Source organism: Rhincodon typus, chromosome 27 (assembly GCF_021869965.1).
Source record: "Rhincodon typus isolate 14 chromosome 27, sRhiTyp1.1, whole genome shotgun sequence".
In the NCBI taxonomy this organism is placed as follows: domain Eukaryota; kingdom Metazoa; phylum Chordata; class Chondrichthyes; order Orectolobiformes; family Rhincodontidae; genus Rhincodon; species Rhincodon typus.
This window is the reverse complement of record NC_063358.1, coordinates 19523440-19540334: the sequence shown is the minus strand read 5'-3', so window position 1 is coordinate 19540334 and position 16895 is coordinate 19523440. Positions and strand designations below refer to the sequence as shown.

The window sequence follows — 16895 nt, the reverse complement described above, 5'->3', positions numbered from 1 at the left end:
CCTATTTACACAAATTGATTTAGAAGTCTGTCGTTGTTTTGAGAGTTATTCAGACGGTTTTCTGGAAGATAACAGGAGCCCTCTTGTGGTGGAGTGGTAGTGTACCTGGCCCAGGAGGCCTAGGTTCAAGTCCCAACTGCTCCACAGGTGTGAAATAAAATCTTTGAACAAGTTGATTCAAAACTTAAGCTAATAAAAAAAATTATAGTAATCCATCTAACTGTTTAAGCACCCTTGTATTATCTAATTGGATTACTGGAGATCAACATTTTATTCTTTAATTTTTCTGATCGATTTGCCATTTGTTCTGATTCTTTTATTTCACTCCTTATTTCTTTCACCACTGTAAATTCACTACTTTTTTAACTACCTCCCTGTTATACAATCACTTTAAAATATTAACATGACACACTCCGATTTTTTCCTCCTGTCTGAAGTACTCACAAATAATTCATGTTGTTGAGTCTCATTTTGATTCGATATAATCCAGTGAATCTTTCCTTTAATTGTTCTCCAGAGACCGGTACCAGCAGTAAAACCTTATCTCCACCAAAAAAAAAATCCTAAAATTTGGTTCTTTTAGTCTGCTCTAGTTTTCACTGCTGTTGAGCAACTGCGTTTTGATCAACTCTCACGTTTTGGTTAATTTTTCAGAAAACTTGACACAGGTCCTGAGCTTTGGTTTATGAATTTTTTATTTAATTAATTTAGGGATCTCCTCACCCCGTGTCCATATAATCAGTTCAAAAGTCTGAATCCTGGGAACTCATTAGAAGCATCCTTAATGACAACAGTAACCACAAAATTCCTTTATCCTAAACATTGGGTTATTGATGACAATGTGCTCTAATCATGATCCATTTATTCCATGATATTGTGGATGGTAATATGAAGACACAAATTGTTTTTATTTCCCAAACTACTCATTATTTCTTTGAATATTTGTGACAAATTTTGAATCATGATCTGATTGTGTTTCTTTAGGTAATCCATATCTTGTAAAGAAAATTAGTCAAACTTAACGACCAGAATTTTTAAACTTTTTTTTCCCCAAAATGCACTGCCTCAGGAAATATTGTCAAACATCTACAATTGTTAAAAGGTACTTTCCTGGTTTTAGGTAGAGGTCCCACATAATCTATTATGACCTGGTTAAACAATTCCTCGGAAGCTAATATTAGAAGTGAAGGCAGAAGTTTAATTGATGATCAGGGATTTCCCACTACCTGACATGTACGGCACATCTAGCAAAAATTTAACCACATTTAATCCATAAAAATGGTTTAGCATTTTAGCCTGAGATTTCCCAATATCTTAGTGACCTGCCACTGGCGTTTTGTGACTCTCTGCCAAACTTTTAAGATACTAAGTAGGATCTGTTGTTCATTCCCTTGTCAGCTGGTATTTGGGGTGTTCCTCATTTCTTCATTAACACTTTGTATTTTAAACATCATCATGCAGGAATTGGTTCTATCAATTTCAGCATAGGTTGCTTTACAATTCTCCCAATTCGTTTGTTGCATTTTTATTAACGAAAGTGGGCTAAACATGTCAGACTCATTCTCTTTACCTTCATCTTTTTTACTTAAGTTTTTAAAATAGTCTTAGATAACTGAATTTCCAGATCTTGTCCCTTTTTCACGGATTCCCGCTCTTCCTGTCTAAATCCGAAACTGACATCTAGTCAAAACAGAGTCGGGAAACAATCCAGGATGTTTCTCCTGTAGCATCTACTTCTTTTGTTTCCACTAGTTCTTCCAACATGCTCAGTAAAGCCAGTACCTTTGAACCAGCCAAGTCATTCCCAAAACAAAATCAACTCCTTTTATACCTCCGAGTTGAAGAATAAATAGTTTTCTTTGAAATAAAGTAATTAGAACCACCAGTGATCTCATTCTATTTAACAATATAGACGAAGAATTTGCTTGAGTGCTGTGAACCATCCCTCCCCGTTCCTAGTTTGTTCTGAGGGAACATACTCTGTTTGTACCACAGCCACCAGGTTTTACTTCCCAATTCCTTTCATTACACAGTCTTTTCTGAGGATTCCTCAGCCATTATACTGCTTCAATAGGTCTCTAATTTAACTTCCAGAAATTAGTTTCAGAATGTCCAGTCTTAAAAATATGGTCTTTCCAATTGTAGCATTTTACTTTCTTTCTTCATTTTTGGACTGTGAATTAATAATGCTTTAAAGAGGACTGTGCAAGGATGTTGCTGCAGTACAAAAAAAAACATGTTTACGGGAGAAAATGGAGAGTTGTATACAATCTTGCATTTTCCTGGAACTGATAGTGCAGAAGCAGCCACCAAGCAGTGTACAGATTCTGAACTATGTGAAAACTGCTGACGGCAACATTCTGATTGGATCCTGATGAGGTGGCCATGTGTTCTGTGGAGCCAGTGCAACAGACAGCCACCTAGCCTGCAAAGAGAAAGCATTGAAGATTCTCTGTCTCTATTGTGAGGAGATACCAGATGTCTCCAGTAGCAGTTTTCTATGCAGATCCCCTGTTGGAGGAGGAATGAAACGCCTCTAACAACAAGGAAATGATGGATTCTCAACCAGTGAATGAAAGAGAGCACCAGTGTGCTAAAATGAGTTGAAAGGAGGAGGAAAAAAGACTCGAAGCCTGTGGTCCAGATTAATGATATTGAATTGTGTTTCCCTGATCTTTTCCTTTTCCACAATTAATATCCATTTCTTATCTGTCTCTGTGCATCTGTCCGAGTGTAAAGAGGGGATTTTAAGAAGAGAAAGAGTTTACATTGTAGAGTTATAAAGTTAGCAATTCACATTTCCCAATTTGTCATTGGTTAAAGACAATTTGTTTGTAATAGGCAATCATTTTCTTGATAAGTACAGAAACCTGGTGAGTGGTATCTTTGAACTTGAATTTGTCAGTTACGTAAATTAGGACCCTGAGATGGTTGACTAAATCTTTTCATATTTGTGACAACTCTAGGAAGAGTGGAGCTTAATTTCCAGTGAACTACCTCGGAGTTGTGACACAAATCAAAGCTTTTTCTTTTTAAAAAAAAAACATTTTTATGCCCTACTCTTTCAATATTCTGACGTCCTTCTGTTTGGTCCCTAAAACTAACATTTTTACCATTCCTTCAATTTCTTTGTTGATTCCCAAAAGACCATTTCCCCACATGACTGTATGTGAGATGTCATAAATATTTGCTAGAACTGCTGCTTTTTGGGGTTTTGATGCTTGACACTCATCTAAGTAAGTCTTAAGTCACAGAGTTGTATAACACGGAATCACAGACCCTTTGGTCCAACTCATCCATGCCAGCCAGATATCCTAAATTAATTTAATCCAATTTGCAAGCATCTGGTCCATATCCCTCTAAACCTTTCCTATTCATGTATCCATCCAAGTGCTTTTTAAATGTTCTAATTGTACCAGTCTCCACCATTTTCTCTGGCTTCTTCCATAAATGCACCATCCTCTGTGTGAAAAAGTTGCCCCTTAGATCCCTTTAATATCTTTCCCCTCACCTTAAATGGTGCCCTCTAGTTTTGGATTCCCCTACCCTGGAAAAAAAGACCTTGGCTATTCGCTTTATCCATGCTCCTCATGATTTTATAAACCTCTAAGGTTACCCCTCAGCCTCATACTATTTTGGAATTTATAATCATGATTTCCCACACATTCTTAATTTTTTTCCCCTCAATCTTCAGTGACTGCACAACATTTCTTTCTCCCTTGTAAATTCTACAAAATGTTTGGTTAGGTTTCTTTCTTATAATCTTAAATTTTAATTGATAAGCTTCAGGAACAAACTCTTAAGTATGAACTACTGTTCCTTTAACAGTTTCATAGTCAGACTACTCCTCAAACTGAAGTAGAAATTCATAGCTGTACTTAAGACAATCTGTAAAATTAATGTCCAAATATTGTTTTGGATATTTCTATTTCAGTTATCTTTCCAAATGAGATGAAATATCTTTCAACACATTCCTATAGAAGTACAGGCACTAAACACAGATTTCTAGTTAACTCAAATCCTTCAATGGAATCAGAATTACCCTTTAAGCTACTAGCTCTTCTTCATTCAAGAATTTCTCTAGCTAAGTAATGTAGTATAATTTCTTTCTTCCTCTTTGCAATTCAAGCTTCTTTGGTTCCATTTGCCTTTCTTTCTCATCTCTTTCCAATCTTAAGAAGTATTCTCTTAAGTTATTTTTATTTCTAACTCAATCCTACTTAATTCTAGCAAAGACATATCAATGTGGGAGGCACCATGGCTCAGTGGTTAGTACTAGGGACCCCAGTTTGATTCCAGCCTTGGGTGACTGTGTGGAGTTTGCACATTCTCCATGTCTGCATGGGTTTCCGCTAGGCGCTCCAGTTTCCTCCCACCGTCCAAAGACGTACAGATTAGGTGGATTGGCCATGCTAAATTGTCCTGTAGTGTCCAGGGAGATGCAGTTTAGCTGGATTAGCCATGACTAATCCAAGGTTACGGGATAGTGTGTGGGTCTAGGCGAGATGCACTTTGGAAAGTCAGTATGGACTCGATGGGCTAAATGGCCTATTTCCGTACTGTAGGGATTCTATGAATTTCAGGTTTCCTTCCTTTTAATTCTTGTTTTAAGTACCGGGTAAATATTTTTCATTCTTCTGAAATCCTATTTCTGCCTTCAATTTATCTGCTAATTCTCTCAGTGTAGCCATAGTCAAAGATTTCAAGTAATCCATTGTTATATTTTCTACTCTCAGAAAGGCTTAGCAACATTCAAGACCATTTGAAGGTCCAACCTGCACAATATACTTCACAGCAATCTTCTTAATTTTGTGTCCAGTACCTCCATGTAATTTTAAGGTTCACAGGGCCCTTAGAAATTTGTGGAATTTCTTTTTGCCAAAAACCTCAACTTTGTCATGATTCAAGCCGATGTGAAATCTCACTGAACAGACCATAGCCTTTTCCCCCCCCCAAATTGGTTAGCATAGTGGTCACTCATTGAACATAGTCACACAAGGCTACCAATGTGCTTTTAACAAAAGGAAATAAGTTTATTACACAAATTAAAAAAAACTATAATGTACATATAAAAAGACAATTTGAAAAGATCATCAGCAGCAAAAAGAAAGATTCAACCCCAAGTTTTCCAGCAACACTCTTTACAGACAATTAATCAGTGAAGCAACATTCCTATCTTCATTCTTTAATTTCTCAACAGAAGAGGTCACAAGCATTTGGTTTCAGTAAGTTTATACATTCAGCAATTTGATTCTTTACATCTCTCCCAGAGGTGGGGACATACAGATACAGGCTAACTCACTGACATTTCTCATTGAGCACAAAGCAAAGCTCAAAGCTTTTTCCATCCCTATCTACTTGGACTGGTGAAACAACTGAAGATTTCTTTCCATTTCAGTCAAAACGAAACTGCCCTGCTGCTGGTATGAATCTTTTCTTTTGAATTGGACTTGCCACTGGCTTCTCTTTCTGCAGGTCATAAAAGTTCAATTTAGTAAGCACTTCAACAATTATATCACCAAGTAGTTTGACTAATCATTTAGCTTAGGTCATATGATTTCTTGAAAATACTGTTTTGACCCATTGCTAAAAGCAATCGAGTCTCTGATCCTAAACTTCAGAATCCAAGTTCCCAAATAATTACGGCAGATAAACAAGTCTTCATCATAGTGAGATCTCACTTCCCATCTTCTATTACTATGATAGTTGTCTTTTACTTTTACTTTCAGCCCTCTGTCTTGCAATTAGCTAGCTACCTACCTATGTTGCTACTTGTTCTCCGATTCTGCATGCTCTTATCTTACTCATTTGCGTACTCTTCGCAACAGCCTTACCTTACAGTTTCTATTGTCAGCTGTATGTTCATTGAATGGTTTGTCAAGCTGGAAGATAATTTCTGTGCTTCTGTAGGTGCTCTTGGTTTGCAGGATAATATTATCACCATCTACTTTGATGATTGTGGTGGGTTTTATGACGTTGCCCACCTGTCGGGTTGCAAAGTCCACTCCTGATGGTCAGGAAGCAGAAATGTTAACACATTTAGCAATAATACAACTGTTGTAAATCATACAAACACCACTGTATGTTGTAAAGTTTTTTTTTTAAACAGATGATTCTGGAACAGTTCCTTTCAACCAAGGACCTTAGATTAACATATAGTAATTCTCTAGGAAACAGAATTCTGAAAACTCTACTATACCTGTCCCAGCTCCATGTGTACTAATGTCTACTGACATCATTGATAATATCATCAGCATAACAGGATTTAAACACTATTCTACATCTCCTCATATGTAACGAAAGAACTGTAAAAATGGAACAACAGATCCACATTTGGCGGTGCAGTAAATGGAATTATCTCTTATAAATGCAAACTCCCTTCTTTGATTAAAATAAACCAGCGTGGCAACGTGCATGAGTTTGCCAATCCTTGGAAAATCCTGGACATTCTAACCGGCTACAGTTACCTCTGAGGTCTTGCCAGTTCTAAGGTCTGCTGGTGTGGCTGGTTTCGATGTCAGAGCCAGCCTATGTCTGGTTACCTTTATTTTAAAAGTTCATAGGTGCCATTTCACATCACAATCAGACATTGCCGTCCTTGCAACCAAGGACCTTTATTAAACAATAAACCGTATTTACAAAAGTTAGTTAGAGAAAGCAACCCCAGGAGCCCCCTGCTCCACATAGATATCAGCAGGCCTCACTGATGATGTGTGCTACAGAGTAGCTGAACAAGAAGGAACTGTTATCGTACACTGTACAATACTCATGATGCTAAAATGAAACAGGAGTCATAAATAGGTGACTATGAAACTGAGAAATTCATAAACATAATGTTCTATTTACATAAATATAACTCACTGCCTCTAATCAGAAGGCACGATTGTAACCATGTGCTTAAAATGTGAAGAGGGCTGAAATATGTCCTTACAAACCCAAAATCTCCAGAAAGTCAAGTTGAACAGTTTGGTAATGTTCCTGATAAATCAGCAACTATCATATTAATAAATACGTTATAATATATGCTCTAATCGGGACTGGACTCGAATCCACCTTTGGAATGGATTAAAACCAATACTTTAAAATCTAATAGATATATGATTAATCACAATATATATGCAACTGGCAAAATTAAAACTGCAAATCAGACAAATTAAAAATCAGTAAAATAATCATCGATCAAGTAGCACCTGTGTTAAAATTGATAAAACACACAGATTCATCGTGCTAGGTTTCTGAAAGGAAATGAGAACACCATCGTTGCTGAAGTTAATAATACCGAAAATGGTTGTTATTGATCATATTAATATTTGAATGATGATTGAGAATGTTGGGGACGGACGGGGAATAACGGTCTCCCGAAGGCGCGAAGCACCCAGAACCGTTAGGGCTGTGCTCGAGACCCTGATTGATCAGCAACAGACCGAGAAAGGATCAATAACAAACGGTAAAAATCAATAATAATTAATAATTTAATTGATAATTTCTTTGGAAAAACCGTTACATAGATTGCAATTTGGGTGGGGTTTTACTACCTCCTTTCAGGTGTAATATACTTGCTTTTGTTTCTATTTATATCAAATTCGTAGATCAGATGCTCAAGTGAAATCTATCTATTGCATTTCGATAAGTTTTAAAATAGTCAACGACAGTTTCTTTTTATTGTCGTTGAGTTTTGTTCCTACTGACTGCTCGTCAACCCCTACTCCGCCAAGTATCCAAATGATTTTGGGCCGCCACTCACCCAGTTCTCTCATGTAATTATCGAAATTCTGGGTGTCCACCAGCCTCCAGGTGCCCAAAAAACGTTCCATGATTGCAGATCAAATTACATGAAGACAGACAATGAGAGTACCGCCTCCCCAATTTTCTAAACACCCAATCATTCTCCTTGCCACTCACTTTCACTCCGCCCTCGCTTCATCTCTCTCCTCCTTCTTCCAGTCACTTTTCATTTCCTCCCCTCCTTCCTTCCACACCTCCCATTCCCCTCCTGCCTCTCCTTGCAACCCTTCATCCTCCTTCCTTCCCTTCCATCCATCCTCCTGCCCCCACTCCAGCTCTCTCCCTCCTTCTTGTCACACCTGTCCCTCGTCATCTCCTCTTTTTCCCTTCCTCCTCACTCCAGTACTTTTTTCTCCTCCCCCCATTCTATTTTTCTCTCCCTTCATCCATATACACCTCTTCCTCCCCTCACTGCCCTTCTCTTTGCCTCCACCCTCTCCTTTACTCTTCCTAACTCCAGTGGATACAAGCTCAGCCTGTCCAAAGGTTTCCGTTATAACAATTCATCTATTCAAAGTATTGGTTTATCAAACTTCTTCTGAACTACTTCTAATGCATTTATGCCCTTCCTTAAAGGAGACCAGTACTGTGCCCAGAGTCTCAAACATGGTGTCACCACTATTAACTAACACACAAACTACTTACTTGTATATTAAATTCCCCTTACAAATGAACAATAAAATTCTATTAGCTTTCCTAATTATCTACTGTACTTTTATGTTCAAATCCTAAACCATTAACCTTCTTAATAATTCGTGCACTGGAACGCCTACATGCCTCTGCACTAAAAGAATTGTTCTCAATTCAAGTAATACCCCATTTTATTATTCTTCCTGGTAAAGTGAAGAACTTGTTGGAAAACAACATGATACTTCATCTGCCTGGGTTTTGCCCACTCACTCAACCTACCTATATCTGTCTCCAAATTAGTATCAACAGTGCTGGCATCCAGTTCCATTCTAGCTGACCTTAATTGTTTGCAATAACATCTCTGCTTAGTTGCAGGATCCTTCAACAGATTATTACAACATCATTATTTACTGAATCTGGTGTTGCTTTTTTCCAGTTTGCAGAGCCACAGTTTTCAGATTTCCTCAAACAAGTACAAAAAAAATTTAAGACCAGATTTATCTAAATCTGGTCCATTTTGGCTACCTCTGAATCAGTCAATTAAATATTTCTGTAGCAACAAATAGTCTAATCATTAACTGTATATGGAACATTAGCCAAGCAATTTTGTTCGTGACTTATTGACAAGGTGGCAGTACTATATCCTAACGGCAATATCTCTTGTGCTGCTGAAATCAATTCAGAAAACAAAACACAAACCTGAAATGAGAATTTGGCATACAAAATACTTATAACCTTTTGTTTTGTAACTGTGTCACTGAAGTAGTCAGCACTAGGCTGGCCAAGAAAACATTCATTCTGGAAGATTAGTGATATAATGAAAATAAATTGGCATATATTGTAGTTTCAGTCACACTCCTACTAATTACAGTTGAACTTTCATGGTAAAACCTAAATAGCATGTATTTAATATTAATACATTTTATATCGATGATGATGCCCTCAGTCATTTTTTGGAATTTTTATATTAACAAACAAACAAACAAACAAACAAACAAAACGTCTGCTACCTTCTAACCACATTGTTTACATTTGTATTTTTCTACTGACAGAGAATAGCTTGTTTTACATAATTATCAAAATTGAAAATTTATGTTGCTACTCAATACAGATTGTATGCTAATACACTAGTGCCACATTATCATGTCGCAATATTTTTGATCAATTTCTTCCAATAATTTTTTGGAAAATTGAATACTTGGAGAGGTCAGAGTTATTTAAGGATAACCAAAGATTTATTCAAAACACACATCATGCCTAACTGATCTAATTAATTTTCTCTCCAAGCCAGTCACCATCCTGATTTGGAGGTATATCTATCTTCCTTCCGTAGTGCTGGGTCAAAATCCTGGAACACTCTCCCTGAAGACATGTAGATTTACCTATACTAAAATGAATGCAGCAATTAAAGAAGGCAATTCAACATCACAGTCTCAAGGGCAAAAATGGATGGAAAATAAAGTCTAACCCAGCCAGTAATGCCCACATCCAGTGAATGATTAAAAAGAATAGATTTTAAGGAATGTTTCAAGGAAAATGAAGTCCGAGACATTTTGGGAGACAATTCTAGAGTTCATCATCTTGGCAGCTGAAGGCACTGGCATAAATGGTGGAGCAATTAAAATTTCGGGATTCTCAAGAGGCTAGAATTAGAGTTTAGATATCTTGAGGGTTTAACTGGAGGAGAAAGCAGGGAATTGAGGAGCTAAGTTTTGAAGAGATGTAAAAATCAATTATGATCATTTAAAAATTTAATGTGGTTTAAGCAGGAGCCAGTGTAAGTCAGCAAGCACTAGGATGATAGGTGAATGGTATTCTGTGCAAATCAGGGCACATGCAGAGTTTTACAGTCATCTCATACTTACAAAGGTGGAACACGGGAAACAGGCCAAGAGTCCGTTTGGACATAACAGCAGAAAAATGGTCTTGGGCGGAAATACATGTTTGGAGGTCAGAATGAGTGGTCTTAGTGATGGCACAGAATAGTGGTTGAGAACTCATCTCAAGTCAGATATGATATTGAGGTTGCCAAGTCAGTTTCAGCCTCAGTTGTAAAAGAGCGTGTTGGATTTTGTGCTGAGGGAATGGAGTTTCTGGTGGAATGCAAAGATAATGGCTTAAGTTTTCTGTATATTTAATTGAAGGAAATATCTGCTTATTTGTGCTGGACATTGGATAAGCAGCCTTACACACAGGAAACAGTGGAGGAGTTGAGAGAGAGGACATAGTGGTGAAGTAAAGCTGAGTTTAATCAATACACATACAGAAATTGTATTTTGGAAGCTGCCACCAAGGGATAACGTAGATGAAAAATAGGGGAGGTCCAAGGACATATCTTTGAGAACACCAGAGTTAGCTGGAACAGAAGCCATTGATAGCAATTCTTAGGCTATAATTAGCCAAATAAGAATGGTACCAAGAGATTGCAGACCCACCAAGCAAGATAAGTGGAGAGACACAGGAGAGGATGGTATGGTTATTCACACAAAAAGCTGCAGACAGGTCAAGAAGAATTAAAAGGAGATAGATTCCCTTTGCTAGAGTCACAAGGGATGCCATTTGGAGTCTTAAAGAACCACTTTGGTACTTTGTCAGGAAGTAACCTGATTAAAGAAATCAAAATGGAGTTTTGAGAAATATGGAAAGCATTTTGGGAAGTGACAATTTCAAAGACTTGAGAGATAAAGAATGTTGGAGAGGAGGTTGTAGTTTAGAAAGATGGAGGGATGAAGAATTGTTTGTTTGAGGTGGTGGGTGGTGGTAACAACAGCAGATTTTACAAAGCGAGAGATAGACACGAAGGAGAGGTATTAACTACATCAGCTAACATGCAAGACAAGTTGGGAAGCTGGATGTAGTAATTTTGTAGTTCATTAGTTTTGTAGAAATAGGAGTGACAGCGCAAGAGGCAAGTCTTGTAGACAAGATGAGTAGAGCATGAGGGAAGATAGAAGGGAAACCATAAAAAGGATGCAAGATCACAGCTGGGTGGATGGAGGATGTTAGACCTGGTGAGCTGGAGGAAGAAAATGAGAGAGACAACTGATTTGAGTAATTGGTTAATATAATTATTAAGAGACTTGTGATCTGGCATACACCACCTTAAAGAGCGATGGAAGCAAATTCAACAGTAATTTCCAAAGGGAATTGGACAAATAATTGAAACGGAAAGTGTGGAGAGTTCTGCTGAAAGGGAAGTGTAATGGACAGACCGGGTCTCTCTCTCTCTCTCTCTCTCTCTCTCCCCCACACACAAAGACCATAACTTTTTTTTTTTTTTTTTAAAGAAAGGCAAGTATAAGGCATTGTGATCCAGATATGATACAACTGGTCCACCACTAAACTTTAAGCAAAAACACTTTATTCTTACAACACAGTTAAAATACAACAAAAATAACAATTGGCATAACTTTATTCCATTGAAATACTTAAGATAATGTATTATTTAACTACTAATCCATTAACTGTTCCAATATAGGCACCATTCCATAAACACACCCATGGCAAACGCGATTCAACAACAGTTAACATTCTCACATGCTGCATCTCTCCATCCAGTAGAAAGAAAACCAAAAGAAACAATCTGCCCTTTTGGTTCTTTTTTTTTAGAAAGCAGAAGCCTGTTTGTCTAGGACATCACTAACAGCAGTGAACTCACATTTTCAGCTCAGCAGCCAACAGAAACACCAATTAAATGAAAGCAAAACTAAAGTCCTTTTGCATCTGTGAGCTTGACACCCCCCCAACTCATGATTCTTTTGTCTTAAAATAAACACCCAGGGATAACTCAAAGCTGTCTACCAACTGCCTGTCCAAAGGGGATGTTTTGGTACCACTGTGACAACATCCCTCCACAACAGAAACAGGACAGAACAACATCGGTGAAAGGCATAGTATTGTCACAGAAGGACAGTGGGACTAATTGGATAGCACTTTTAAACATTCTCTATATGCACATTGCATTTGCTTTCTTAACTGCCAACCGAAACTGCACGTTAACCTGAAAAGAATCCTGAATTAGGACCCCTAAATCCCTTTATGCTTCAGATTTCTAAAGCCTTTCCCCACTCAAAATAGCCTACACCTCTATACTTCCTAGTAAAGTGCATATGCTCAATCTTTCTGATATTGTATTCCATCTGCCACTTCCTGGCCTACACTCCTAACCTATCAAAGTCCATCTGCAGTCTACCACAGACATGTGCAGAACTCCACTAGTCACTAGCTTCCATCCTTAAAAAGACCACTTTAATCTCCACACTCTGCTTTCTACCACCCAACCTATCCTCAAGCCAGGCCAGTAGGTTGCTCCAAGACCACAGGCTCTTACCTTATTTAGCAGTCACCTGTGTAGCACCTTGTCAAAGGACTTCTGAAAATCCAACTAGATCACATCCACTGGCTCTCCTTTGTCAAACTTGCTTGTTACCTCCTCAGAGAATTCTAACAGATTTGTCAGGCATGATCTCCCCTTGAGGAAGTCATGCTGACTCAGTCCTATTTTAGCATGTGTTTCCAAGAACTCTCAATATCATTCTTAATAATGCACTGTAAAATCTTCCCAACAACCAAGGTCAGGCTAACCAATCTATAAATTTCTGGTCTTCTGTTGCTTTTTTTTTTAAAATAAAAAATAATTGTTCATTTTCCAGTGCTCTGGGACCCTCCCTAACTCTAAATGATTCATGAACGGTCACCATCAATGCCTCTACAATCTCTTTCAGAGCCCTGGGGTGAGTCCATCTTGTGCGGGTGATTTATCCACCTACAGACCCTTTCTGCTTCCTCAGCACCTTCTCCTTAGTGATGGCAACTGCACTCACCTCTGCCTCTGACTCTCCAAGTTCTGGTATGCTACCTGTTATCTTCCACTATGAAGACTGACGCAAAGCTCAGTTCCTCCTCTATTTCTTTGTTCCCCCATTACTATTTCTCTAGCCTTTTTTCTAGCAGTCTAATGCTCACGCTTTTCCCTTTCCTTTATACATCTAAAAAACTCTTGCAATCTTCTTTTATATTACAAACTAGCTTATCCTCATATTTCATCTTCTCCCCCCTTATTGCTTTTACAGTTGCCCATTGCTGGTTTTTAAAGGCTTCCCAATAATCCTTACCACCTTGTATGCTTTCATGCCATCCCCGACGTCCCTTGTCAGCCACTATTTTCTTGTCCTGCCTTTAGCAAGTTTCATCTTCCTTGTGATGGATTTCTGCTGTGCCTCCTGAATTCTTCCCCAAAAGCCCTTGGCATTGCTGTTCCACCATCTTCCCTGTTAAGCACTCCTTCCAATCAACTCTGGCCAGATCCTCCCTCATGGCTTTGTAGTTGCCTTTACTCAATTAGTCATAGAAATTTACAGCATAGAAACAGGCCCTTCGGCCCAACTTGTCCAAGTCACCCAGTTTTCAGAATTAAACTAGTCCCATTTGCCTGCGCTTGGTCCATAATCCTCCATACCTATCCCATCCATGTACCTGTCCAAATGTTTCTTAAATGAAGAAATTGTACATGTCTTCACCACTACTTCTGGCAGTCCGTTCCAGACACTTACCACCCTGTGTGGAAAAAATTGTGTCTCTGGACCGTTTTGTGTCTCTGCCCCCTCACCTTAAACCTGTGCCCTCTAGTTTTAGACTCCCTCTACCATTGGGAAAAGCGGTTGGCTACCTATCTTATCTATACCTCTCATGATTTATAGACTTCTATAAAAGGAGGCCCTTACGTAATTGTAATACTGTTACATCCGATTCTAGCTTCTCCCTCTCAAACTGTATTCTATCATATTGTGGTCACTGCTTTAAAGGGGTTCCTTCACCTTAAGCTCTCTAATCAAGTCTGCCTCATTAGACGTGGCCAAATCCACAATTGCCTGTTCCCTATTGGGTTATAAAAACAAGTTGCTCCAAAAATCCATCTTGTAGACATTCCATAAATTCCTTTTCTTGGGATCCACTACCAACTGGATTTTCCCAATCCAACCGGAATATCGAAGTACCCCAAGATTATTCTAATAGTGCCTTTCTTGCATGCCTTTTCTATCTTCTGATTTATTTTCCCCACCATATTCTGAGGCCTGTACGTAACTCCCATCAGGGTCTTTTTTCCTTTGCAGTTCCTCAACTCTACCCTCACAGATTCTACACCTTTCAACTCTTATATTGCTTCTTGCTATTGATTTAATTTAAATTTCTTACTAATAAGGCAATGCTGTCCCCTGTGCCCATTCCGGCTGTCCTTTCGGTGGGACGCGTACTCTTGGGTATTTAGTTCCTAGCCATGATCCCCTTGCAGATATGACTCTGTGATACCCATTTCATACCCACCAGTTTTAATCTGTACTACAAGCTCATTTACCTGGTTTCATATTCGGTATGCATTTATGTACAACACCCTCAGTCCTGCATTGACTTCCCTCCTTCTCATGGTTGGCCTTATCTGCTGTGCTTGAAGTTAGATTCCTGAGCCTTTCCATACTCTGTCCTCAGTTGTTCAGAAAATGTGTGTCCGAGCACCACTGCCCCCTTAATTTTTCATTCAACTGAACCCACACACCTAATTATTTAGTTTGAAACCCTACTCACAGCTCTAGTTATACAGTTCACCAGGACTGGTTCTGGCATGTTTTAAGCAGAGCCCATTCTATCAAAACAGCTCCCTCCTTCCCCAGTGCTGGTGCCAATGTCCCATGGAATTTTAACCTGTTTCTATCGCACCAATCTTTGAACTACACATTTACCTCTTTAATCTTGTTCACCCTGTACCAATTAACCAGTGTCTCAAGTAGTAATTTGGAGATTGTTACCTTTTTGGTTCTGCATTTTAATTTAGTCCCTACTTACTCATATTCTCTCAACAGAACCTCTTTCTACCCATATCGTTGGTACCTACATGGACCACAACAACTGATCTTTCTCCTTCAACTCAGGAGTTTCTCTGCAGCCCAGATGAGATATACTGAAACTGGGCACCAGACAGGCACAGAGACTTTGGAGCTCCCGATCCTAACCACACAGAATAGTTTCTATGCTGTATTTTGCTCACAGTTCATAATGAGGATGATCACTTCTTGATTTGTATTCTGAGAAACTTTCAATGTGATTGCTTGCTTATCCTGATTGATGGCATCTCCATTGCTGAACCCCTGGAAATACCCTTGACTCCAAACCAGATACAAACTAAAATCCATATCACAAAAATTGCTCAATTTTTATTTGTTCAACAGGTATCTTTGACGTCACTGGTAGGTGCCATCACTTTCCTGTTAAATGCTGAATCTGGGCATTAATATGATCCGTTTCACCACTAGAATCAAAGTTTGAATGTAGCCCAAAATGATGCGATAAAAAAGGTGAGTAAAAGAAAAAACATGACTCGAACACACCAGTGAGGTACAGTCAACAGAAAATTATTGGATAGTATGGAGGAGCTGTACATCATATAGCAGGATTTCCTAATGACTGGATATCCTACATGGAGAGTTGTGCTATTTTTTCCACATCAAAATTCAGATGAAGCACAAAATTAGCCTAAAATGTTATTGGTGAATTCGAACTGTCACTATTAAAGCTTGCATAATATCCAGCTGCTTTTGTTTTAAAGAAAACTGACTATGCTTCTTATCCTGCCTCCTGACAGAATATAAAACTTGGCAAGAAAAGTAGTAAAATGTATATCACAGATCCCTTATTCATAGAAGAGGTCAGAGCGATTGAACTCAGTGCCGAGTACAATGGAATCACAGTGATTCTTTCATCAAAATAGCAAAAGCTTGTAAAATTTCAGAAAACATCTCTTTCTCAACACTGGGTCACATTGCAGGTACAGTCAGACAGTACAGTATTTTCATTCACCTAATACAACCAAATTTACTTTCAAGTTCAGGTGATTGAAGATTTGCAGTTTAAGACAGAGGAAAATTGATGTTATTTTGTTCTCCCCAAGTGAGCACATTTTAATTCATTACCTAACTGCATAAAGGAAAAATTGTGCTCTTCAATTATTAGAATAGCATTCATTTGGCACTTGATATTAAAACCGGTGTTATGGTTATGCCAACTGCATACGTTGCACAACAGACTATTGACTAATTTCTCAAAAGGAAATTAATGTGATGGGGAAGTTTCATTCACTTAAACTGCAATACCCCTTTTTATTGCAGCCTCGCCCACCAATTAAAAGTACATATTTTAAAATTATCAAGTTACCTTAAAGAAAGACACTGCCATTCATAATTCAGTTTGTACTAATAATTAAAAAAAACCCATGAGAAACCAGATTAGAAGACTATTAATTAACAGGGTATACATATTGTCACCAATATTCAAAAAAGTTATTTTAAATACAAGCACTGTAACGTGATCAGAAAATAAGCAGCAATAATTTCACCAGCAGAGGTCACCAACTACCACAAAAATATAAGAACCTAGTTTTTATAGGTGCTGTGGAGATGATTTGTGAAGTAGATTCAAGAGTCTATCAG

General features: G+C 38.2%; 1 protein-coding gene across 3 annotated transcripts in view; it reads right to left on the bottom strand.

The window, feature by feature from the left end:
* Window positions 1-16895, bottom strand: part of LOC109931200 (fatty acid-binding protein, brain-like) — a 137871-nt gene that overhangs the window by 13645 nt on the left and 107331 nt on the right. For 2 of the 3 annotated variants that reach the window (XM_048613174.1, XM_048613173.1), the window contains one exon: window positions 5835-6007. In XM_048613174.1, coding sequence (XP_048469131.1) covers window positions 5835-6007 — 173 coding nt within the window. Of the gene's footprint in view, window positions 1-5834; window positions 6008-7744; window positions 7815-16895 lie in introns of those variants that run through there. The other variant, XM_020530529.2, reaches the window with a different exon arrangement.